This window comes from Hypanus sabinus, chromosome 10 (assembly GCF_030144855.1).
Source record: "Hypanus sabinus isolate sHypSab1 chromosome 10, sHypSab1.hap1, whole genome shotgun sequence".
In the NCBI taxonomy this organism is placed as follows: domain Eukaryota; kingdom Metazoa; phylum Chordata; class Chondrichthyes; order Myliobatiformes; family Dasyatidae; genus Hypanus; species Hypanus sabinus.
Genome location: NC_082715.1, coordinates 9,297,935 through 9,324,327, shown reverse-complemented (window position 1 = coordinate 9,324,327; position 26,393 = coordinate 9,297,935). Strand labels below are relative to the sequence as shown.

At 41.4% G+C, this 26,393-nt stretch overlaps 1 protein-coding gene across 4 annotated transcripts in view; it reads right to left on the bottom strand.

Annotated features, from left to right (window-relative positions):
- The window catches only part of map3k7 (mitogen-activated protein kinase kinase kinase 7), a 135,344-nt gene extending 127,809 nt beyond the window's left edge, over positions 1 to 7,535 (bottom strand). For all 4 annotated transcript variants that reach the window (XM_059981397.1, XM_059981398.1, XM_059981399.1 and 1 more), the window contains exon 1: positions 7,269 to 7,535. In XM_059981397.1, the coding sequence (XP_059837380.1) occupies positions 7,269 to 7,346 (78 nt within the window). In that variant the 5' untranslated portion in view covers positions 7,347 to 7,535. The remainder of the gene's footprint in view (positions 1 to 7,268) is intronic.
- Between the last annotated feature and the right edge of the window lie 18,858 nt (positions 7,536 to 26,393).

The following is a 26,393-nucleotide window of genomic DNA, read 5'->3' as shown; positions in this document are numbered from 1 at the left end:
TTTCTTATTTTTGCCGCTGCCATTGGGTAGAAGGTTCAAGAGCCTCAGGACTCACATCACCAGGTTCAGGAAAAGTTATTACCCCTCAATCATCAAGCTCTTGTACCAAAGAGGATAACTTCACTCAACCCATCACTGAACTGATTCCACAAATGATGGACTCACTTTCTAGGACTATCTCATGTTCTCAATATTATTGATCATTATTATTTCTTTGCTTTGTATCTACAGTTTGTTGTCTTTTGCACACTGGTTGAAAGACCAAGTAGGTGTGGTCTTTCATTGATTCTATTGTAGTTGCTATTCTATTATGGATTTATTGAGTAGCTCTGCAAGAAAATGTTTATAGAAACATAGGAACATAGAAAACCTACAGCCCTTCAGCCCACAAAGCTGTGCCGAACATGTCCCTACCTTAGAACTTCCTAGGCTTTACCCATAGCCCTCTATTTTTCTAACCTCCATGTACCTATCCAGGAGCCTCTTAAAAGACCCTATTGTATCTGCCTCCACCACCCATCGCTAGCAGCCCATTCAGGCACTCATCACTCTCTGCATTTGTTTTTAAATTTATCCGACATCTCCTCTGTACCTATATCCAAGCACTTTAAAACTGTCCTCTCGTGATAGCCATTTCAGCCCTGGGAAAAAGCTTCTGACTGTCAACATGATCAATGCCTCTCATCTTATAACCATTTAACAATTACAGCATGGAAACAGGCCATCTTGGCCCTTCAAGTCCATGCCAAATGTTTACTCTCACTACTCTTGCATACTTCTATCAGGTCACCTCTCAACCTATTCTCATAAGGCATGCTTGCCAAACCAGGCAACATCCTTTTAAGTCTCCTCTGCACCCTTTCTATGGTTTCCACATCCTTCCTGTAGTGAGGTGACCAGAACTGAGCACGTACTCCAAGTGGGGTCTGACCAGGGTCCTATATAGCTGCTACATTACCTCTTGGCTACTAAATTCAATCCCACGATTAATGAAGGCCAGTACACTGTGGGATTGAGTAATTATTGACCCCTTCCTGTTTTTTAACTTCCACCCACAGAGACAATAGACAATCTCTCCATGACTTCCTCCTTTTTTGCAGTCATGACACTATCTCTGATCAATAGTGTCGTGCCCCCACCTCTTTGCTTCCCTCCCTGTCCTTTCTGAAACATCTAAAGCCTGGCACTCAAAGTAACCACTCCTGCCCCTGAGCCATCTAAGTCTCTGTAATGGCCACAACATTATCGTTCCAAGTGCTGATCCACTCTTTAAGCTCATCCGCTTTGTTCATGATGCTTCTTGCATCAGACATATTTCCAACCTGACAAAGGGTCTTGGCCCGAAACGTCGACAGCTCTTCTCCCTATAGATGCTGCCTGGCTTGCTGTGGTCCACCAGCATTTTGTGTGTGTTGTTGTTTGTATTTCCAGCATCTGCAGATTTCCTCATGTTTCCAACCATCAGTTTATCACCTGCCTATCCTCCCTATCACACTGCCTATAAACTCTCTCTATTTGTGAGCCAACCGCCCCTTCCTCATCTCTTCAGTTGGGTTCCCACTTCCCAGCAATTCCAGTTTAAACTCTCCTCAATAGCCTTAGCAAACCTCCCCACCAGGATAATGGTCCCCTTCAGATTCAAGTGCAACCTATCCTTTTTGTACAGGTCACTCCTGCCTCAAAAGAGGTCCCAATGACCCAGAAATCTGAATCCCTGCCCCCTGCTCCAATCCCTCAGCCACACATTTATCCTCCAACTCACTCTAATCCTATACTCACTGTCACATAGCACAGGCAGTAATCGTGTGGTCCTGCTTTTCAGCTTCTTTCCTAAATCACTGTCGTCTGTTTTGAGGACCTCCTCCCTATTCCTACCTACCTCTGGCTGTTCAACCTCCCACTTCAAGATATCGTGGATGTAATCAGAAACATCCTGGACCCTGGCACCTGGGAGGCAAACTACCATCCATGTTTCTTTCATGTGTCCACAGAATTGCCTGTCTGACCCCCTAACTATAGAGTCCTCTATCACTGATGCCATCCTCTTCCTTTCCCTACCCTTCTGAGCCATAGGGCCAGACTCTGTGCCATAGACACGGCAACTATTGCTTCCTCCAGGTAGGTAGTCTCCCCACCCCCACCCCAACAGTACTAAAACAAGAGTACTCATTGTTAAGAGGGACAGCCACAGGAGTACTCTCTAGCATCTGACTCTTGTCCTTCCCTCTCCTGACTTACCCACTTGTCTGTCTCCTGAGGCCCCAGTGTGACTACTTGCCTATAGCTCCTCTCCATCACCTCCTCACGTATCACAATATGGTGACATAATACAGTCGGCCCTCCTTATCCGCGGATTCAACCAACTGCGGATCGGGAAAACCCGGAAGTTCTCTCTTCAGCACTCATTGCTTGAGCATTGTTATGAAGGATGAACAGCTCTGATGGGAAGAAGGGTGCAGAGTTGCCCATGTTCCCCCACCCCCCGGTAGAATCACAAACCTTTACTGTTGTTATGCTGCTCATGAGAGAGAGAGATGAGGAGGAAACATGCCGGAACATCTGCTACTGATAAGAGAGGGGAGAGAGACTTGTTGATTCACCGTATTATGACTTCTGATACCATTCTGTTCATTAACATTCCTCAGTGGACAGCTGGAGTGGGCTGGTTTGATGGACACAGCCATTCAAAAGTGATTGATAGCTGAGACCCTGTGAGTAGGGATAAAAGTCAGGTCTGGAGAGACACCCTTCAGACACACCAAGAGGCACACTAATGGACACTGTTTGAGTGCTGGAACCCATGGGAAGGTGTGGGGCTTCGGAGACTGAACAAGGAGATCGGTCAGTTAAACTCACAGTGTTATAGCGGGGCTGGTGGGGACTTGAGTGTGTGTCCACTCATGCCAGAGTTACGAGTCCACCACAGAAGAACAGTCTAGCTGAAGGACAGAGGGGTCATAACTGAATGGCCACAATGACACGACGGATCAAGAACGCAAAGGAAGGTTTGCCTCACTGTAGCTGTTACATCTCGCTCGCTCTTTCTCTCTCTCTCCAACGATTACAACACAACAACCATATCTACCTCAGCACGCAGGAACTGAACTGAACTTTATCTTTTATGACAATTCATTTACCGCTAGACATCGATAGAGCTTGTTTGTTATTGCTTATTATTATTCCTACACTTTCAGGTTTATTATTGCTAACGTGTATTATCTATATATTTGCATTATTGATATTGATTTGCTTATTTTATTAATAAACACTTTTGAATATAGTAACACCTAGTAACACCAGACTTCCAACGGATTCTTCTTTCTCTGCTGGTCAGACACCCAGTTACGGGGTACATGACAGCATATACAGACTATTTTTTCTTGTCATTATTCTCTAAACAATACAGTATAACAACATTGTATTGGGTATGATAAGTAATCTAGAAATGACTTAAAAGTACAGGCAGCCCCCGGGTTATGAATCAGTTCCATTCCTGAGTCCGTCTTTAAGTCGGATTTGAAGTCGGAACAGGTACATCCGGTATTATTTAGTGTCAGTTAGACAAATGTTTTTCTTAGTATATAGTACATATTTTACCTTTCTATGCATATAAGACACTTAAGAAACATACATATTTCAATAATTTAACCATTGCATTGCTTAGTAATAATTGTAGCTTTCATCGGGGCAGGGCCTTTCACATTCTCCATTAAAGCTGTTCCGATCGTTGACTAACTACAGCCTAACGCTTTTCCAATGACCGATAGCGTTTCACCTCTTTCCGATCGCTTTATTACTTCCACCATATTTTCAATCGCGATCGTGATTTTTTTCGTGTACAGAAACACTGCGGATTCAGAGCTGTACCCCAAGGTGCTAATGTCCACCGTACGGAGACATGTTAAATAAAGTCCGGGGTTCTGCTGGATCCTAAAGACCACTGCACTGATATATGTTAAATAAGGGACTTGAGCATTCGTGAATCATGGTATCCGCGGGGGATCCTGGAACCAATCCCCCACGGATAAGGAAGGCCGACTGTATATACTTTTACTTTGAACTTTTGACATTCAGATAACATTTTTTCTACATTCTCTGAAGTAATAGTAATTGAAACACTATGGTACTGGGAATATCACTAATACAAAATTCCCAACATGCGAAACACACAAGAGGTCTAAATATTTCAAACCTGAATGGTAATACAAATGAGCACTGACGTCCCCTGGGTCTCAACTAAGCAACTGATTAGATCCAACTTTGGTATAATCTGCCTATCAAATAGTATCAAGAACAAATACTGAAGATAAAATTCCCCTTTTAAGTTTTCACTGAAACAAAATGCTATAATGATGCCACAGAGGAAACATTGTATAAAAGAGCTACATTTGTCAAGCAGTTGTAAGATGTTACAATCCTGTTAAAAACTTATTACTGTATATGTTAACTAAGCCAAATATATCTGGCTTTTAACTTAAATTTACTACTAGAAACATCTTGATAGCATTAATTTTGCACAGAATGAAATTTTGCAAAATTCAGTAATATTTTTTAAAAACTGGAACCTATATTAGCACTGTAGAAAAGCCCTACATCAAATTAAAGTTAATAAGGCTTGATATTTTAATTGGGCTTTGTTGTGTGAATTTAAACTATTAAAATCTATTCAAAAATTGTATCTGTGTCTAAAAAGAACAAATTTAATCTTCAACCCAAACTAAATTAATCAACAAATCCTGGTCAATGACCTTGGCTGTTTATTCCTCTCCATAGCTGCTGCCTGACCTGCTGAGTTCGTCCAGCATTTTGTGTGTTTAGATTGAAAGTCAGGGATTTATGCTGGATTAGGGGCAGTGTGTAAAGCAGTCCAGGGCACCTGACCATGACTGCTGCACAGAGACTTACGCTGGAAGTCCATTTTAGCTAAATAATGGACTGGACTTTGTAGTTTTAAGATTAAAGCACCTTGAGCCACTATCTGAAACATCTATAATTTTCAGCAGGTGCAGATACATCTCTACCCAAGACGTGAAAGGTGTTCCTTCTCTCCACTAGCTTGCAGGTCACCCTGGCAAGGTGTAGCGCCTGCTTAGCCTGCCGCAGTCATGAGGTGGTGGATAGTCGTATGAGCAGCTGGTGCATATCACAAGTCCTGGTTATGTGACCACTGACGCCAGACAGATAATCCCTGAAGAGTATTGATAATGGATGGGTTTACTCTCCTTGTAAAGACACTGCCCAGAGGTGGCAATGGCAAACCACTTCTGTAGGAAAGAATTGCCAAGAACAATCATGGTCATGGAAAGGCCATGATCTGCCATGTCATATGACATAGAATGTATTGATGACAATGATATCCATTCAACTTTACTTTGTTTTTAGTTTTCCCCAGGTTAATAATAGGATAAGGCTTACTAAGAAGAAACCATTCTGAACCTTCTCTAGGTTGTCTACAAGAACATGAGCACAGCTGAAAATTTGCTATCCAACCAGCCCAGGGTTGCCAAACCTTTTTTAATGCCATGGACCGTTAACCAAGGGGTCTGTGGACCTCGTGCTGGGAACCTCTGATCTAGGCAGCCAAATGAGGCTAAAGTCTTGGCCTCATTTTTATTTTATGTTTCTGAGTTAACAGTTTCAGTGACTAGGGTATACTCGTACGTTCAAAAGGTATGATAAATATGGAAGTTTTGGTACATAAATAAACTTCTTGCTCACTTTACCATGCATGGAATTAAAATAAAACTTTAACTGACCTGCTATTTGTGGGCACCATAACAATCATGAATTTCTGATGATGCAACATTTTAATGCAACATCATTTTACAAAGAAGAACAACAAATTTTTACGCAAAGGGGAAAAGGAATTGCAGCTGCTAAAATTGTAAAACAAAAGGATTTAAGCGGAGATGGTCAGCAAATCAGGTGGCACCTGAGAGGGAAAATGCATAAATGCCTCAGGATCATGATCTATTGACAGATTTGTTCTGATGAAATGTCAACCCCTTCCCACCACCAAGGAGAGGTGCTGAGAAAGGAACAGGAACAAACATCATGAAGAATTCCACCCACTTTCATCAGGTATGAAGCTATGTAGTGTCTATGCCAGAACCACCAGACTCAAAAACAGTTACTTCCCCAAGCAATAAGGTTGATCAACATCTCCACTGACTAACCTACTCCTCCACCTCTACCAGTTCCTGTCAATCACCTGTAGACATACAATCAATATCTATCAGCTATGACCATTAGATATAGGAGCAGAATTAGGCCATTTGGCCCATCAGGTCTATTCCTCCATTTCAGCATGGTTGATCCATTTCCCTCTCAGTCCCCATATCCCTTTGTGCCCTGTCCAATCAAAAATCTAACAACCTTTGCCTTACATATACTTAACCCTCCTTATAACCTGCCTTCTTATGTACTTATATTTATTGTGCTTTCTATTGTGTTATCTTATTTTTTTGAGCTCCATTAGATCTGGAGTAACAATTATTTTCTTCTCCTTTGAACTTGTGTACTGGAAATGACATTAAGCAATCTAGAATCTCAGTTCTCTACAAATGCTTTCTCTATTTTTATTTCAAAAATTTAGATCTTTGTATATCAAAGCTTTGTGGACACTCCTGCTTACTTCCTCAAATACAAGTAATAAGTTGTAAACATTTCAGTAATTTGAGCTGGCAGTTTATATAGACTACTTTTTGAAATCTCCAAGTCTGTTAGAAAGCATCAAACTTCAGAACTAAAGCTTATCACGCCTTGACAGGTCTTTTCACTGCCAGACACATCACATAAAACACATCACTGCTGCATAAACGTGGGCAAATATCAGTTATGAAATCGTATGGAAATAATATTGAAAACACGCGAAAAGTTTACAAATTTTCCCTCGTGATCAAAAGTTGTCAAAATAATAGAATAGAATAAGACCCAATTCGAATTTTAAAGATACTGGTACAAGTGGGGTGGGGTGAAAACAAACATTCCTTAAAAGTGCTGCTTAACATAACAGCAATGTAACAAAACTCTGTAATTGCATTGAGATGACCAAACCAAGCAACACACCATGAATTAGGAGGGATTCTACCTTCCAGTAACCTGTTTACAATCTAATTAAAATGTTCACCACTGGACTTTAACCCGTTTCCTGACCCCCCTAAGGAGGACAGGCCGGGGGCTGCGATGGGCTACCCTGGCAGGCCCTCCTGGACTAGCTGCCTGCCTGTGGCCCTCACTCTGTCCCCCGGCTCTCTCCCACTTCTTACCTCCTCCACATCGATCTCATTGTAGTCGATCTCCTCGAAATGCAGCGCTTGCGGGTTATCGATGATCTCGGCCGACATCCCTGCAGCGGGGGATCGGGTCGGGGCGCCGGCCGCCCTGCCCTGCCCCTGCTGCTGGGGCTCGGCGCCGCTGCGAGTGTCGGTTGATGAGGCCGGTCGGATGGCGGTTGCTGCAAAGCTCCGCTCCCACCGGCTTCACCCGGCATTTCCGGGGTTAATCCGGCCCGCAGACATCCGGGGACCGCCGCTGCCTTGCCGGAACTGACGTCGATGGTCCGGGCAGGGGAGGGGAGGAGCAGGAGGGAGAGTTCTGGAAATCAGTGCGCGTGCGCCGCTGGCCTGGCAGCTGGCGGATCATCGTGCGCGTGCGCCGGCTGCGAGCGGGCGGGACCGAAGCGCGTTCGTTCGCCGCGGCGGGACTGGTACGCATGCGCAGACTCCTCGGCGGCTGGGTGGCATCGCGCGCGGAATTTGAATTCGAGCCGCTCGAGAGACGGTGAACGGCTAATCCCTGCTTCTACAAAATAATTTTCTATCATGTCATGTTATTATAAAGTGCCGCGCAGGTTTTGGAGTTCAAACTAAATGTTTGGCAGCCAAGCCAAACCCACTGCCGCTGCCGGCAACGCAATTGATTTGTTACGCTTGCGTGAAGCGCCCTCGCGCCTGTAATGATTGCTCCAAAAGTCGAGGAATTAGCAAACATACAATCTTGAAGTGATGAAACTTACATGTACTCAAGTGTAAGGTAAGCGTTATTGAGCGGTCAACAGAAGTTAAGATCTCGGACAGTCCCAATACAAACTGCAGTGAGACTTATTCCCTTCACTTTTACCATGGCCTCACTCATGTGACTGGTTACCATAATAAGCGTGCAACACAGAATACAATGCCCAGTGGCACTTGTGTACACAGTGATGAATTGTTTTGAGAGGTTGGTGTTGAAGCATATCAGCTCCTATCTGAGTGGTGACTTGGATCCACTCTAATTTGCCTACAGGAGCAACAGGTCCACTGCAGATGCCATTTCAAACAAGAGAAAATCTGCAGATGTTGGAAATCCAGGCAACACACACAATCACTGGAGGAGCTCAGCAATCCAGTCGGTATCAGTGGAAAAGAGTACAATTGACCCATAGTCCTGCTGAAGTGTTTTGCCCCGAAATGTCATGTTTTGCCATCTCATTGGCTCTACATTCAACTGTGGAACAACTGAACAGCAAAATGCATACATCAGGATGCTCTTTATCGATTCAATACCATCATCTCAAAATACCTCCTTGTGCAATGGGATTCTGGATTTCCTCACTTGCAGACCCCAGTCAGTTCAAAACATCTCCACAATTTCCATCAGTGCAGGAGCTCCACAGGAATATGTACTTAACCCCCCCACTACACTCACTTTATATTTATGACTGACGCTAAGCACAGCTCCAACACCATATTTCAGTTTGTTGATGACACCAATGTTACGGGCTGTATCAAAGGTGGTGGTGAATTGGCTGAGTAGTGTGACAACAACAACCTCTCACTCAATGTCAGCAAGTCCAAGGGACCGGTGGTGGACTTGAGAGGGAAATCAAAGGTCCATGAGTCAGTCTTCGATGAGGATCAATGCATGACATCAAAAACTATGACAAATTTCTATGGAACAGTATGTAGAGGAGAGTATATTGACCGGTTGCATCACAGCCTGGTATGGGACACTAATGCCTTTGAATGGAAAATCCTCCAAAAGGTGGTGTATTTGGTCCAGTACATCATGGGTGGAACACTCACAACCATTGAGCACATTTACAGTGACTATTAAAAGTATTCATTCCCCTCGGAAGTTTTCATGTTTTATTGTGTTACGACATGGAATCACAGTGGCTTTAATCTGGCTTTTTTTTGACACTGATCAACAGAGAAAGACTATTTTGTGTCAAAATGAAAACAGATCTCTACAAAGCGATCTAAATTAATTACAAATATAAAATTGCATAAGTATTAACCCCCTTCAAGTCAGTATTTAGTAGATGCACCTTTGGCAGCATTTACAACCTTGAGTCTGTCTGGATACGTCTCTATCAGCTTTGCACCTCTGGAGGCTGCAATTTTTCCCTAGTCTTTGTCACAAAACTGCTCAAGGTCTGTCAGATTGCATGGGATCGTGAGTGAACAGCTCTTGTCAAGTCTGGCCACAAATTCTCTATTGGATTGAAGTCTGGACATTGACCTGGTCACTCAAGGACATTCCTTAACTTTGTTGCTTTTAAACCATTCCTGTGTAGCTTTGGCTTTATGCTTGCGGTCATTGTCTTGCTAGAAGAAAAATCTTCTCCCTAGTTGCAGTTCTATTGCAGTCTGCATCAGGTTTTCTTACAGGATTTCCCTGTATTTTGCCGCATTCATTTTACCCTCTACCTTCACAAGTCTTCCAGGGCCTGCTGCAGTGAAGCATCCCCACAGCGTGATGCAGCTACCACCATGCTTCCCAGTAGGGATGGTGTGTTTTTGATGCTGTATGGTTTTTGGCTTACTCCAAACATTGCCAAAACCTTACGCCAAAAATGGTCAAGAAGCTCAATTTTGGTTTCATCAGACCAGCTGACCTCAGAGTCTCCCAGTTGCCTTCTGCTGAACTCTAGCCGAGACTTAATGTGAATGTTTTCAATAGTGGCTTTCTCTTTACCACTCTCCCACCACTTTCACCAGCTGGCAGCAGCAGCCTTTCAAACCTGGTGTTAATTTAATTTTCTAACTTAATTTTGAACTTATTATTTATTGTAGTGCCTGCACTGTTTTGTGCATTTTATGTAGTCCTGTGTAGGCCTGTAGTCTAGTGTAGTTTTTTTTCTGTGTTGTTTTTACGTAGTTCAGTGTAGTTTTGTACTGTTTCATGTAGCACCATGGTCCTGAAAAATGTTGTCTCGTTTTTACTGTGTACCGTACCAGCAGTTATGGTCGAAATAACAATAAAAAGTGATTTGACTTGACTAAAGCTGTGACTGGTGTAGCACCCGGGTAACAGTTGTTGTATGTGCAGTTTCTCTCATCTCAGCCACTAATGCTTGTAGCTCCTCCAGACTTGTCATAGGTCTCTTGGTGGTCTCCCGCTCCAGTCCTCTTCTTGCTCAGTCACTCAGTTTTTGAGAGCGGCCTGATCTAGGCAGCTTTACAGTTATGTGATTTCTGAAACCAATTAGCTGTACCAGCGATGCTTTGTGTGTCATATTAAAGGAGGTGAATACTTGTGCAATCAATTATTATGTGTTTTATATTTGTAGTTAATTTAGATCACTTTGTAGAGATCTATTTTCACTTTGACACAGAAGAAACTTTTTCTGTTGATCAGTGTCAAAAAAGTCAAATTATTCCAGTGTGATTCAATGTTGTAAAACAATAAAACATGAAAACTTCCAAGGGGATGATTAGTTTTCTATAAGCACTGAAACGTAGGAAAGCAGTATCCATCATCAGAGATCCTCACCACCCAGGCCATGCTCTTTTCTCACTGCTGCCATCAGGTAGAAGGCAGAAACTTGCACCAGCAGGTTCAAGAACAGTTACTACCCCTCAACCATCAGGCTCTTGAAATAAAGGGGATAACTACACTCATCTATTTAGCTAACAATTTCACTTTAAGGACTCTTTGTCTTGTTATTTCGTGCTCTAGTTATTTATTTATTTATGGATAAATGTGAGGTTATCCACTTTGATTGCAAGAACAGGAAAACAGATTATTATCTGAATGGTGGCCGATTAGGAAAAGGGGAGGTGCAACGAGACCTGGGTTGTCATTGTACACCAGTCATTGAAGATGGGCATGCAGGTACAGCAGGCGGTGAAAAAGGCAAATGGTATGTTGGCATTCATAGCAAAAGGATTTGAGTACAGGAGCAGAGAGGCTCTACTGCAGTTGTACAAGGCCTTGGTGAGACCACACCTAGAGTATTGTGTGCAGTTTTGGTCCCCTAATTTGAGGAAAGACATTCTTACCATAGAGGGAGTACAGAGAAGGTTCACCAGATTGATTCCTGGGATGGCAGGACTTTCATATGAAGAAAGACTGGATCGACTGGGCTTATACTCACTGGAATTTAGAAGATTGAGGGGGGATCTTATTGAAATGTATAAAATTCTAAAGGGATTGGACAGGCTAGATGCAGGAAGATTGTTTCCGATGTTGGGGAAGTCCAGAACGAGGGGTCACAGTTTAAGGATAAAGGGGAAGCCTTTTAGGACCGAGATGAGGAAAAACTTCTTCACACAGAGAGTGATGAATCTGTGAAATTCTCTGCCACAGGAAACAGTTGAGGCCGGTTCATTGGCTATATTTAAGAGGAAGTTAGATATGGCCCTTGTGGCTAAAGGGATCAGGGGGTATGGAGAGAAAGCAGGTACAGGGTTCTGAGTTGGATGATCAGCCATGATCATACTGAATGGTGGTGCAGGCTCAAAGGGCTGAATGGCCTACTCCTGCACCTATTTTCTATGTTTCTATTAATATTTATTTATATTTGCATTTGCACAGTTTGTTATCTTTTATGCTCTACTTGATATTTCATTGATCTTGTTATGGTTATTGTTCTCTGGATTTGCTAAGTATGCCTGCAGGAAAAAGAATCTCAAGGTATGGTGACATACATGTACTCTGATAATAAAATTTACTTTGAACTTTGAAATATAGACCAGCTGCATGGCTTCTACAGTATGTTACGTACCCCGTAACTGGGTGTCTTACCAGCAAAGATAGAAGTATCCGTTGGAGTCTGGTACTATTATCAAAACAGTGTTTATTAGTAAAATATACAAATCAATATCAACAATGCAAATATACAGATAATACACGTTAGCAATACTAAACCTAAAAGTGTGGGTATAATAATAAACAAGCTCTATCATTGTCTAGGGGATAATGAATTATCATGGGAAAGTATAAAGTTCAGTTCAGTTCATGTAGGCTGAGGTAGTTGTTGGTTCTTTTGTTGTAACCGTTGGAGAGAGAGAGAGAGGGCGAGCAAACAGTGACAGCTACAGTCAGTCAAACCTTCCTTTATGTTTTTGATCCGTCGATGTGTTGTGGCCATTCAGGTATGACCCCTTTGTCCTTTAGCTAGACCGTATTTCTATGGTGGACTCGTCACTCAGGCAAGGGTGGACACACACACACAAGCCCCCACCGGCCTCGCTATAAACACTGTGAGTTAAAATTGACTGATCCTTTGTTCGGTCTCTGATGCCCCCACACCTTCTCGTGGGTTCCAACACTTAAGCAGTGCTCACTAGTGTGTCTCCTGGTGTGTCTGAGGGGTGTCTCCCCAGACCTCACTTTTATCCCTACTCACGGGGTCTCAGGTGTCAATCAGTTTTGAATGGCTTAGTCCATCAAACCAGCCCACTTCGGCTGTCCACTGAGGAATTTTAATGACCAGAATAGTACCAAGTAAACAACCCTCTCCAAAAGACATAACAGTAAATCAATGGCTCCTCTCCTCCCTCTTATCAGCAGCAGATGTTCCAACTTGTTTTCCTCTTAATCTCTCATGAGCAGCGTGGTAACAGTAACAGTTTGTGATTCTCCCGGGGGGGGGCGGGGGGGGGAGATATGGGCAACTCTGTACCCTTCTGCCCATCAGAGTTGTTCATCCTTTGTAACAAGAAAATTTATTATCAAAGTACATATATGTCAGCATATAAAACCCTGAGATTCATTTTCTTGTGAGCATACTCAATAAATGTGTAATAATAAAAGAACCAGTGAAAGACGGCACCAACTCAGGCATTCAAATGGAGTACAGACAACAACAAATTGTGCAATGCAAGTAGTAGTAATAATAATAATAATAATAAATAAGTGATAAATATGGATAACATGAGATGACGAGCTCTTGAGAGTAGTCCATAAGCTGTGTGAACATTTCAATGATGGGGTGAATGAAGGTATCCCCTCTGGATCAAAAACCTGATGGTTGAGGGGTAATAACTGTTCCTGAACCTGGTGGTGTGAGTCCTGAGGCTCCTGTATTTTCTTCCTGATGGCAGCAGTGAGAACAGCATTTTATATAGATGTGCTCAATGGTGGGGAGGAATTTAACTGTGATGGACTGAGCCATATTCTCAGATCAATAGTTGGTCCACGCAGCTGTAAAAAAAAATTGAGCGGCCAGTACGCCCTCTCATCTCCATCTGAAATTCTACCAACAATAGTTGTATATCATCAGCAAGTTCATAGATGGTTTTTGAGCTATACATTACCACACAGTCATGGGTATAGAGAGAGTAGAGCAATGGGCTAAGCACATAACCCTGAGATGCGGCAATGTTGATCGTCAGCGAGGAAGAGATATTATCACCAATCCAAACAAATTGTGTTCTTCTGATTAGGAAGTTGAGGATCCAATTGCAGAGGGAAATGCCAAGGCCCAGGTTCTGTAACTTATTGATCAGTATTCTGGGAATGATGATGTTAAGCACTGAGCTATAGTCAACAAGCAGTATCCTGGAAAAAGTGTTTGTGTTGTTCAGGTGATCAAAGGCCATGTGAAGAACCTTTGAGATTGCGTCTGCCGTAGACCTAATGTGGTGAAAGGCAAATTGCAGTGGGTCCAGGTCCTTGCTGAGGCAGGAGCTCATTCTAGCCATGACTAACCTCATCACTGTAGATGTGAGTGCTACTGGGTGATAGTCATTAAGATAGCTCACACTACTCCTCTTAGACACTGGTAGAATTGTTGCCTTTTTGAAGTAGGTGGTAAGTTCCGGCTATAGCAGCGAGAAGTTCAGAATATCCTTGAATACTCACGCCAGTTGGTTGGCACAAGTTTTAAGAGCCTTACCCACTCCCTGAAGACGTCTCGGGTACTATGGAGGCTCTCCACATTAAACAGCCACGCACAGGCTTTCTCTATTAAGGGATTCCACCTTAACCAGAATATGTGGATCCCGGATTGGCTTCTACATCCATCTGAGGATCCACCAGTAGACAATCCCTTTGGAGAATATCATACATGACCAGAGTGATAGCTCTAAATATTATTGACAGACAAATAGATACAAAGGTGCACAGGAAAATGTTCTTTGTGAACATTAAAAATCTGAAACAACCATATATAACAGTGGAAGTCCATGGCATGTTGGTAGTATCTGCAGAGAGAGATTCATTTGATGCAAAAATCACTAGGCAAATAATACAGAAAGGTTTAGATCCAATAAGAGCTGGCAGTTTGAGTTATTCTCAGAGCTGCACATGATTTACACTATTAATTACAAACTTCCTGTTAAAGTCTATTTCACAAGTCTGCTGAAATCATGTTCTTGCTAACCAACTTCAATCCTCTTTGATCTAAAGATCATATTTTACTGACTTAGTGCCATTTCAATCATTCTCTGTTCAGCTCCTGGGCCCAATGAAAATTTCTGGTTGAGATAAAATTGGGACTGTGACTCACTTGGTCAGTGTGCTGTGGTAAATAACTGGATCCATATTACTTTGCTACCTTTTGGCAAGATACTTGAATCTTCTTGGGGCTTCTGTCCTCTTGTTTCATGTAGACTATGCATAGCATTTCAATCATGGTTTTAGTAAGTAAAGAGATACCACATAACTGCTAGCTGATTCTATATCATTCATAATTGTTTTTGTTCTCCCCACCTTGGAGCAAATCTACATGAAACGCAGTAGCAGGAAATCAGTAGCCATCATCAGGGAACCCCACCTCCCAGGTCATACTCTCTTTTCTCTGTTGCCATCGTGAAGAAGGTGCAGGAGCCTCAGGACTCACACTCCAGATTCTGTAATAGTTACTACCCATCAACCATCAGGCTCTTGAACCAAATGGGAAACTTCACTTGCCCCATCATGGAAATGTTCCCACAACCAATAAACTTACTTACTTATTATTATTATTATATCTTTCTTTTTGTATTTGCACAGAATGTTATCTTTTGCAAACTGGTTGAACTCCCGAGTTGGTGCAGTCTTTCATTGATTCTGTTATGGTTATTATTCTATAGATTTATTGAGTATGCCTGCAAGAAGATAAATCTCAGGACTATATATGGTGACATATATGTAAATTATAATAAATTTACTTTGAACTTTGCTGTTAACCCATATCAGCAGAAATATTCATTTTGCTCAGAACTGATATTGTTACAAATGACGCTATCAATGGTCAAAAAGGAGCTAAACTAATTTTAAAAACCTCTCCTTTACTAGCAAAACAGCATTGCAACTCTCAATTTTGGTTGTATCCTTGCATGGCCATTTTGTAGGACAATTTGATCTACATTGTAGGCCTTTCATGTGTTCAAATTTTACATATTTGACATCTCATATTTTCCTTTTTATTTTCCTACATTATAGCTTTTTTCTGTCTGCTGCAGAAACTCATTTTGCACTTACATGTGGGGGTTTTCTTAAAGGATGTCATGGGATAATGGAAGCTTTCGCAGAATTCACTTCATTATTGCATGTCTGATACGTTAAATGGTCCAGAAAACTGTCTAAGTTCATATTCTGTACTTTCACAATGTCTGAGGAATCAGGGAAAAGAAAGAGATAAACCAGTGAGCAATATGTCACTGAAGCAGAGCAAGTCAAAAGGACAAAGAATACAGGACTGACGGTGCTGTATTTATATGTGTGTAGCATTCAGAATAAGATGGACAGAATCATGACACAATTACAGGTCAGTCAGTGTGACATTATGGGCATCACTGCGTGGCTGAAAGAAGGGCATAGTTGGGAGTAGAACATCGAAGGATATATATTATATGGAAAGGACCGGTAGGAAGGCATAGGCGGTGGTGTTGCTCTGTTGTTAAGAGATGGAATTACATCTTTGGAAAGAGGTGACATAGGGTCAGAGAATGTTGAATCTTTGTGGGTGGAGTGAAGAAACTGCAAGGGTAAAGAAAACATTCTGGGAATCATATATAGGCCTCCAAACAACTGTGATCTGGGGTTAAGATTGCAAAGGGAGCTGGATAAGGCATGTAATAAGAGTAATGTCACAATTGTAATGGAGGACTTCAATATGGAATGGGATTGGGTAAATCAAGTTGGTGCTGGATCGCGAGAGAGGGAGTTTGTTGAATACCTACAAGATGACTTTTCAGAGCAATTGGAGAGGGAGAATCACAGTGGAATAAAGAGAATTACAGAAGTGTGACAGAGGAGCTTGCCCAGGTGGATTGGAGGAGGATACTGGTAGGGATGATGGCAGGACACAGATGGCTGAAGTTTCTGGGAATAGATCACAAGGTGCAGGATAGATATGTCCCACAGAAGAAGAAATTCTGAAATGGCAGGGGAAGGCAACCATTGCTGGCAAAAGGAAATTAAGGACTCCATAAAAGCCAAGGAAAGGGCATATAAGGTATGATTGAGAAGCTTAAAATCCAACAAAAGGCAACTAAAAAAGTTATAAGAAGGGAAAAGATGAAATATGAGGGCAAACTAGTCAATAATATAAAGCAGGATACCAAAAGTATTTTTTTCAGTTGTAATAATAAGTGGGAGATGAGAGTTGTTGGACCATTGGAAAATGATGCTGCTGAGGTAGTAATGGAGGACAAAGAAATGGCAGATGATCTTAATGGGTACTTTGCATCCGTCTTCTGTGGAAGATGCTGGCAGTGTGCTAGAGGTCCGTGAGTGTCAGGGTGCAGGAGTGAGTGCTATTGCTATTACAAAGGAAAAAGTGCTAGGCAAACTCAAAACTTAAGGTGGATAAGTCACCTGGAACAGGTTGTTGTGAAAAACATACCCCTGATATCAATGATCCTTGAGACACAGAGAGATCTGTATTTACTGACAAGTACCTTTATTGTTTAAACTAACAAATACGTGAATTCATACAGCTAAGTATCCCTGACTCTTCTGAATAGTCAAAGAATACTAAAGGTATCACCAGGGCAAAGGAATCTACGCTGGCCAGACATTCCTCACAGTCTCGATTCACTCACCAGGTGTTTCACGCAGGGTTGCTCATGCTTGTCTCCATGATTGTTATTCTTTGAAGTTACCGCCACCAGCACACACAAAGCATCCAATTTTATATCCACTCCCAATCAATTCAAATATTGCATTCCAGTGTCATTGGCCACGGTCATGTGTCTAACCTTTAACACCTTGTTATTGAGTCTGCTCCAAGCCAGCATCCATTTATTGCCCTTTTCCCATCAAATGACAGTCGATAATTTATGGCTTTTTGTTCTCAATCAGCAACGAGCTTGAATTGCTCCAGGAAGCACCACTCCAACATTGACGAATCTGCATACTATATTCAACCAAAGAACATCTCACAAATAACTTCTTATTTGGAAATTACCTCCAGTCCAGCAGATTACCATAAGTATCATTGTGTCTTCTTTAAAACATTGATTATGCCCAGCATGTCAAGCTCACAAAATGGAGAATAATGTCTTCACAAAAAGGCAGCCTCCATCCCCAAGCACACAGCAAGAACAAAGTCAATTAGTTTAACTGCTTTCACTCTTCTTGATTCATTTGAATTCACTGATTTGTAGACTGTCATTCTTTCTGGCCAACAAGATGGACTACATCCCAGAGCCCTGAAAGAGACAGCTGAAGAGAAACAGATGCATTGGTCTGATTCTTGAAAGGATCACTTGATACTGGTGTGGTCCCAGAGGACTGGAAGATTGCAAGAAGGGAAGAAGGCAAAAGAAAGGAAATTATAGACCAGTTAGCATAACCTCAGTGGCTGGGGAAGTGTTGGAGTCTATTATTAAGGCTGAGGTTTCGATGTAGAACACAGAAATCTACAGCAGATTACAGGGCCTTCAGCCCACAATATTGTGCCAACCATGTTATCTATTATAGAAACTGTTTAAAATTACCCTATCACTTAGCCCTCTATTTTTCTAAGCTCTATGTACCTATCTAAGACAACACAGAGACTACCTTGCAGCCCAACATTGTGTTGTGGTCCCACTCATCGAAGCACGTTCTTATGCTTGAGCTTCCCATGCCGTGGGAAGAACGCATGGAGGAGGCTTACGAATGGAAAAGAACCAAGTATGAAGATCTGAAGAACAACTGTCAAAGAAGAGGCTGGAGAGCAAAGTTTTGCCCCATGGAGGTCAGGTGTCGTGGCTTTGCAGGCCAGTCGCTCTGTAAAAGTATACACTGCACTTGGAATCCCAGGAGGGAGAAGAAGGAGAGCCATTTCTACCACCACCGATGCAGCAGAGAAAGCGTCAAGATGGCTCTGGATAAAGAGGGCAGATCCATGGATTACTGCTGAGGCACAGGCCGGGGTGGACTGGGTGAGGGTGTATGATGTTGAGAGACCAAAACACCTGATGACCCCAGGTAACATCACTGATGATGTGCCTCAGCTTAGCATCATGCAAATGTTTCTGTAAGAAGAAAGAAATACTCTACCTTCAACTCATGGGTCAATCAGCTTCTTCATGATAATTTTTAACATTAACTTTACACTTAGGATGATTTAAGCAGGCAATTAATCTATTAATTAAAATTGATATACTGAGTAGCATCACGAACATTATACACATCATTTAATCTCTAACTTTAATTGAAGAGATAATCAGGGAAAGTATAAAAGAAGTTGTTAATTTGTTACCCATGTGTGCTCCTGCCAAGACAAATATCTATCCAATGTTTTTGTGAAAGAAGCAAAAATACTCAAATCATGACAGGTGGTATATACCTGTTTATTTGAATGAAAATATTATCTATCAGCTGAGAAGATTTTATCAGTTTCTTGCCTTATGTCACACTTTTTTAAGTGGGTTCATATATAGTTAAGTTAACCTTAGCATCTTGGGTGGTGGGTATTCACAGCCACAGACTTCCCTACCATCAAGGTATCTTTAAGAGGCAAGCTGGAATCCATCATGAAGTGCGCTCACCATCAGGACATGCCCTCTTTACATTACTACCATCAAGAGTCTGAAGACCCATACTCGACGGTTCAGGAACAGCTTTTACCCTTCCAACATCAGGTTTCTAAACAGTCCGTGAACATTACCTTGTTCTTTTTTCTTGAACTATTTATTTATTTTTGTAATTTATAGTCATTTTATGTCTTTTCTGTACTGTTACCACAGAACATGATTTTATGTTATATAAGACAATAAGAAACCTCCGATTTTAAAATTTATGCAAAGAAACATCTCCGTGCTTGCTTTGACTTCATGGCCAATATTCAGCAGGTCAACAGGTAACTTCCCATTGTAACTTCCCAACAGTTATTGCAAATACCAAATGATCTTGTGACATCTTTCAAACATTTTCATTTATGTGAATCAAATAATAGAAAGACAGCAACGTCCAGTATATTAAAGGCAGAACCATTTGAGATTCTGTTGACAAATAAAAATACTGCTTGTTTCTCAGCACAATATTCTGTTGGGAGGAACAATTAAAGAGCAGACATATTTTGTTAAGATCATTAGAGGGTCATACATAAAATAAATTAGTCTATCAAATCAGGATAATGCTTTCTTTGTGGAATTTGTTTAACTTAATTACTCTATCCTGCTCATTTACTTCAACATTTCTCCTCAAAGTATTATTTTGTACATTTTGAAAGAATGTATAGACTGTTTAGCAATACTGCTTTATGACAGAAAATTCCGCATTGTAACAATGTTTTAAAATTAAATAAAAACTTCCATTTACATTTTGTTTGTGATCTTACTGTTTTGTTACACTTCTGCTTTTTGGTATGGGCCAAATCAAGGCAGCAGGGTCTGCGTCCAAGAGCACATTGAAGCTGCAGGGCCCAGGTTTAAGAGTGAGGAATGACTTGAGGTTTGGCCAATTTAAGCACCGGGCCAGATTGAAAAGGTCAGTGTGCCGGAGCCAGAAGCAAGAAATGGGCTATTTCGGCTCACTGCGCCGCAAGGTTTCCTTATCTCTGCGCTGAAATGAGGCTGCAGTCTGCAACTAATGGGCTTCTGAATTGGCTGAAGTGATGACTGGCTTTGTAGCTGTGGAGTCACTTTTGTGAACTTCATTTCTGAATGTTATTTGCTTAATTTTACTACTTGCACAATTTGTTTTTACTCTGCACATTGGGTGTTTGATGGCCTTCTTTATTTTAATGGGTTCTATTGGGTTTCTTTGTGGCTGCCATGTATATAGTATATATACTTCGATAATAAATGTACTTTGTAATGTTTGATACAAATAATTTATTAATATTTACCTATAAGTAACACTTTGTGTTGGAATACTTGTATCAGGTCACCCTTAACCTCCTCAACTACATAAACAAAAGTGTTAACTTCAAAAATATTTCTGAATTTTAACCCTTCATTCCTGGTAACAGACAAGTGAACCTGGAATTTTGATCTAAAAATCTCTCTCTCTATGACCTTATACTCACATTGTACTCTCTTTGTAACTGTAATACTTTATTCTGCATTTCTAATTGTTTTCCCCCAGTACTATCTCAATGCACTGTTGAAATGAAATGATCTGTATGGATGGCAGCAAATTGTTATGGGGTCAACCCCTCATAAGATAAACAAAGAAAAAATAATGCATATTGAAAATTGTTCTTAAATATTGGTTTGGGAATTGCTGGCTGTTCCGTGCAGCTCTTAACCTCCAGAGCATTATTTTTTTTATATATGGTTTTGGACATTCAGGTGCATTTGTGGCCTTAACAGACCAAAAGCAGTCTGAGTATTTTCAGCTACCTTATGGGTAGAGCTTGTTCTGGTGCATTCTCATGACAGTGCTGCATAGTATCGCAGTGTTTAACATTAGAGTAACTATGTCGACATTACCAATTCTGTAATGATACGTCTGATTCACTACAATTTATTTCTAGTTAGCCACTGCAAATGTTACTAACAGCAAGTTCATTGCAAATAAAATGCTGTCCTTTCCCACAAGATGGCGCCATCTTACTGCTGCAATATTTCCCTTTGTCCTAAGTTACGGAATGGGGAAAATACTGGGCAACTTTCAAAAGCTGAAAGGTGGAAGTTGTACCAGAAGTGGAATTGGATTCAGTTTGGACCTAAGTTAAATATTCTCAATAATTCTCTGGACTTCTGCTGGCCAAGATTCAGTATATTCTCTGTAAACTTGAAATCATTCAAAATTCTGCTGCTCCATCTTCTGTTCATCTTTCTTGCACTTAGTAAATTCCTAAATTTAACTTCTGTTATTGGCTGTGGTAACTTTGATTGTTAAGGGCATAATTCCCTCCCAAACTCTCTACTTTTCTCTTAAAATCCCTCATTTAAAACTCTGGTCACCTACCTTAATCTTTACTTATTAAGATAATTTTTTTGACTTTTGCTGTCTTTCCTATGAAAAGCGTTACAATACATTTACTCCATGAATTATTCCATATACATGAAAACTATAGATTGTTTATTCATTTTAATTTGAAAGAGAAACAAATATATAGAGAGCATGAAAGACTACATCCCACCAGTAATAAATAGCAGGTCTATTCAAAGTGAATGTGAATGTTGAGTTATGGAGACACATTACAAGTAATGGAAATTGGCCTACAACTTAACAATAGAACCTATGCAAATTGTGAAGTCAACTGCCTTGCATCCCTGTTCCATTTTCTTTGTTTTTGTGTGGGGAGGAGGGATTTGGAGGTTGATGATTATGCTGCTGTACTTTTCTTTCTTGGTTTCATGGCTATCCAGAGAAGAAGAATTTCAGAGTTGTACACTTTGACAATAAAATGAACATTTGAATCTTTGACCTCTGCTGAACATTCAGTCACCCTTTAACTTAACGAGTACTCCATTAGATTTCCCCAAATTATAAAACTGAAGAACAAAACATGTAAAAAAAAACAAATACTTAACTAAACAAATTGGGGGGTGGTGGGGGGGGGGTTATCTATGTGTGCAACACTCTTCCCAATGGTCCTTCATGGCTTCAGCCTGAAGCAGGCCCTGGAGACAAGACAGAGATGGTAAATCTTTAATGTGCTATTCTTATACCCTGAAACACCTGGAACTGGAAATCTAGTGCTGTGGTGCACAAGACAACTAATAGGAAGGAGCAGCCACATCCTTTAAACAGGCCAATCAATGACCGGCACAGTGAAAGTGACTTTCAACCAGCAAAATAAGCCAAACCCACCTCCACCTCCACCTCAACCTCACAAGACAAAGTCTCCTTTCGATTTTCCAGTGGTATTCTGCTTTTTGCCTCATTTGCTTCTGGAGGCACCTGATAATGATTATGGGCCTATCCCTTCCCCCACTGGTTCCATCCATCCATCATCCTTTCCTTGACTGGTTCCAATTATCACTTTAATTACCATCTTCTAGAATCTGTACTACTTTGCTGTCTCCACCTCCAGACACCATTACCCCACCTGGGCGCATCTGTCTATCAGCCAACTCTTGCATCACCCCTCCCTCCATTTTATACTAGCCATCTCAGTCCTTATAGTGGGTCTTGATCCAGGATGTTGACCAAAGATGCTGCCTGACCTGCTAAGTTCCTCCAACTTGTTTTAACTTTAAATTTATTTTATTTATTTAGAGATACAGGGTAGAATGGGTCATTTTGGCCCAATGAGTCACACTACCCAACAACTGACCTAACTAACACCAACCTAATCACAGAACAATTTACAATGACCAAATAACTTTTTAACTGGTATGTCTTTGAACTGTGGGAAAAAACTGGAGTACCTAGAGGAAACCTATGTGGTTCATGGGGAGAATGTACAAACTCCTAAAAGACGGCACCGGGATTGAACTCTGAACTCCAATGCCCCGAGCTGTAATAATGCCACAATAATCACTACTCCACCATGGTGTATTTTGTGTTTTTAGGAATATTCGGTTCTGGTATTACCTTCATTGTACCCCATACATCTCAGTCTCACACAAAATGTCTCAGCCTGAAACATCAACTGTACTTTTTTTCCATAGATGCTGCCTGGCTTGCTGAGTTTCTTCAGCATTTTGTGTGTGTTGCTTGGATTTCCTGCATCTGCAAATTTTCTCTTATTTGTGATTACTTACTAGGCTATTGGATTTCATAAGTATATGTAAATGAGATCATTAAGCTCCCAGGGGGGCACATAAAATGCAGAATTAAAGGATAGAGAAGCCTGGAGGTATCCTTTTAAGCTGAACAAGCAATTGAAAATATTTCCATTTAATGTTGTTAAAGGCTGGTCCTGTGTCATTTACACATCCCAAATGTAATGGAAATTGACCTGCCAACAGAAGAAAAATCAATCTTTGGCATAACAATGTGGGAGGAAATCAACGCACTCAGAGGAAACCCGTGCAGTTCTTTGAGAGAATGTACAAACGTTTAACAGGTGACACTGGAATTGAACTCTGATGTCTGGAACACCCAAAGCTGTAATAGTGTTACTCTATCATGGCATGTTGTATTTTCAGACATCACAATAGCGTAGCAATTAGTGTGATGCTATTACAGCTTAGTGTGTAAGAGTTTGGAGCTCAATCCCAGTGTCCTCTGTAAGGAGTCTCTGTATGTCCTCCCTGTTGAATGCATGGAATTTTTCCAGTTTCCTACCACAGTCCTAACATATACGTATCAGGTAGATTAATTGATATTTGTAAATTGTCCTGTGACTTGATTAGGGTTAAATTGGGGTTGTTGGGGGTTGCTGGCCTGTCCAGCTTAAAGAATGAAATATAAAAAATGTTGAAGGTAGCAGATAAGAATTCTAACCTAACTTTTCTTCAAAGGGAAGAGAATAATCAAGGTCTTTCTCTTGTAATCTTGACATCTTAGAGAATTTTCACCTGTAAAGAAGATCCAATAGATTTTTTTCGGATTAAAATATTTGCATTCAAAGCAAATTTATTATCAAAGTACATATATGTCACCATATACAACCCTGAGATTCATTTTCCTGCAGGCATACTCAGCAACTCTATATAATATTAACTATAACAGGATCAATGAAAGATCAACCAGAGTACAGAAGATAACCAACTGTGCAAATATAAATAAATAATAAATAACGAGAACACGAGCTAAGAAATCATTGGTGGTGGAAACATTTCAATGATGGGGCAAGTGAGCGTAGTTGTTCTCTTTCATTCAAGAGTCTGATTGTTGAGGGGTAGTAACTGTCCTTGAACCTGGTGATGCGAGTCCTGAGGCTCTTATACCTGATGAGAGTGAGCATGATCTGGGTGGTGGGTTTATCTGATTATGGATGCTGCTTTCCTATGACAGCATTTCATGTAGATGTGCTCAATGGTGTGGAGGACTTTACCTGTGATGTGTGGGGGTGAATCCACTACCTTTTGTAGGATTTTCCATTCAGAGGCATTGGTGTTTTCATACCTGGCCGTGATGCAGCCAGACAATATACTCTCCAACACACATCATATAGAAGTTTGTCAAAGTATTACATGTCATGCCTAATCTCCAAGACTACTAAGGAATTAGAGGCACTGCCATGCTTTCTTCACAATTGCACTTACATGCTGGTTCCTGGACAAATACTCTGAAATAGTAACACCCAGGAATTTAAAGTTGCTAACCCTCTTCTCTCCACCTCTGATACTCCAATGTGGACTAGCTCATGGAGCTTGGTTTCCTTCTCCTGAAGTCTATAATCAGTTCCTTGATCTCAATGACATTGAATGAGAGGTTGTAGTTATTACACCACTCAGACAAATTTTCACTCTCCCTATTGTATGAGGGGTGATTAATAAGTTCATGGCCTAAGGTAAAAGGAGTTGAGTTATACAGCTCTTGCTACATGCACATGCAGGCTAATTCTTTGACTGATTATGCAGAAAGTTTGAAGTTAATAACTCATCAGGAGCGATTGATAAGTTATCAATCACCCCTTGTATGTTGATTCATCACCATTGTTGATTTAGACAGCAGCAGTGGGTGGTGTCATCAGCAAACTTGAATATGACGTTGGAACTGTGCTTCACTACACAGTTATAGATGTAAAGTGAGTAGAATAGGGGGCTAAGTACACAGTCCTGTGGTGCACCTGTGCTGATGATGGAGATCATGGAGAAGATGTTGTTGCCAATCTGAACTGACAAGTCAAGGATCCAATCGCAGAAAGAGCTATTGAAGATCTCCCTTTCGGTACTTATCCTTGCAAGTGGAACAAGTGCCACATCTGTCTCTACAATTCAGGGCCCAAACTGTCCTTCCAGGTGTGGCGACCTTTACCTATGACACTGTAGGGAATATATACTGTACCTAGTGCTCCTGGTGTGGCCTCCTGTGTATTGGTGAGATCCAATGTAGATTGGGAGACGGCTTTGTCAAGTACCTTTGCTCTATCTGCTACAGAAGTGGGATTTCCCGGTGGCTACCCATTTCAATTCTACTTCCTTTTCCTTTCTGACATGCCATTCCTTGTCCTCCTATTCTGCTAGGTTGGAAGAGCAATACCTTATATCCCAACTGGGTAGCCTCCAACCTGATGGCATAAACATCGATAAACTAATGGCCAACCCCTGCCCCCCCACTTCACCATTCCCAATCCCGTTTCCCTCTCTCATTTTATCACCTGCCTCTAGTGCTCCTCCCCTTTCCTTTCCTTCCCTTCCATAGTTTTCTGTCCTCTCCTATCAGATTTCCTCTTCTCCAGCTCTTTATTTCTTTCACCAATCACCTTCTCACCTCTACTTCACCCCTTTCTCTTTCTCCTATCACCTGCCATCTTGTACTTCTTCCTCCCCTCCCTGCACCTTCTTATTCTGACTTTTCCCCTTATTTTCCAGTGTTCATGAAAGGTCTTGGCACAAAACATTGATTATTTACTCTTTTCCATAGTTAATGCCTGTCCTGCTGAGTTCCTTCAACATTTTCTGAGTGTTGCTTTGGATTTCCAGCATTTGCAGATTTTCTCATGCAATCAGTGCTTGGGATATAAGATCTGAAATCTGACCCTGACCATCTGTGGTGAACTACATATACCTGTCTGGACACCCCCCCCCCCCCCCCACCGCTGACTGCTCCTGTGGCTCCTCCCACAGACTCCTGTATAAAGGCGATTGGAGGCACTGCTCCTCCTTCAGTCTCCAGGATGTTGTGTGATGGTCTCTTGCTGTTGACTACTCTCTTCCAGCTAATAAAAGCCTATCTCGCCTCACGTCTCCGAGAGT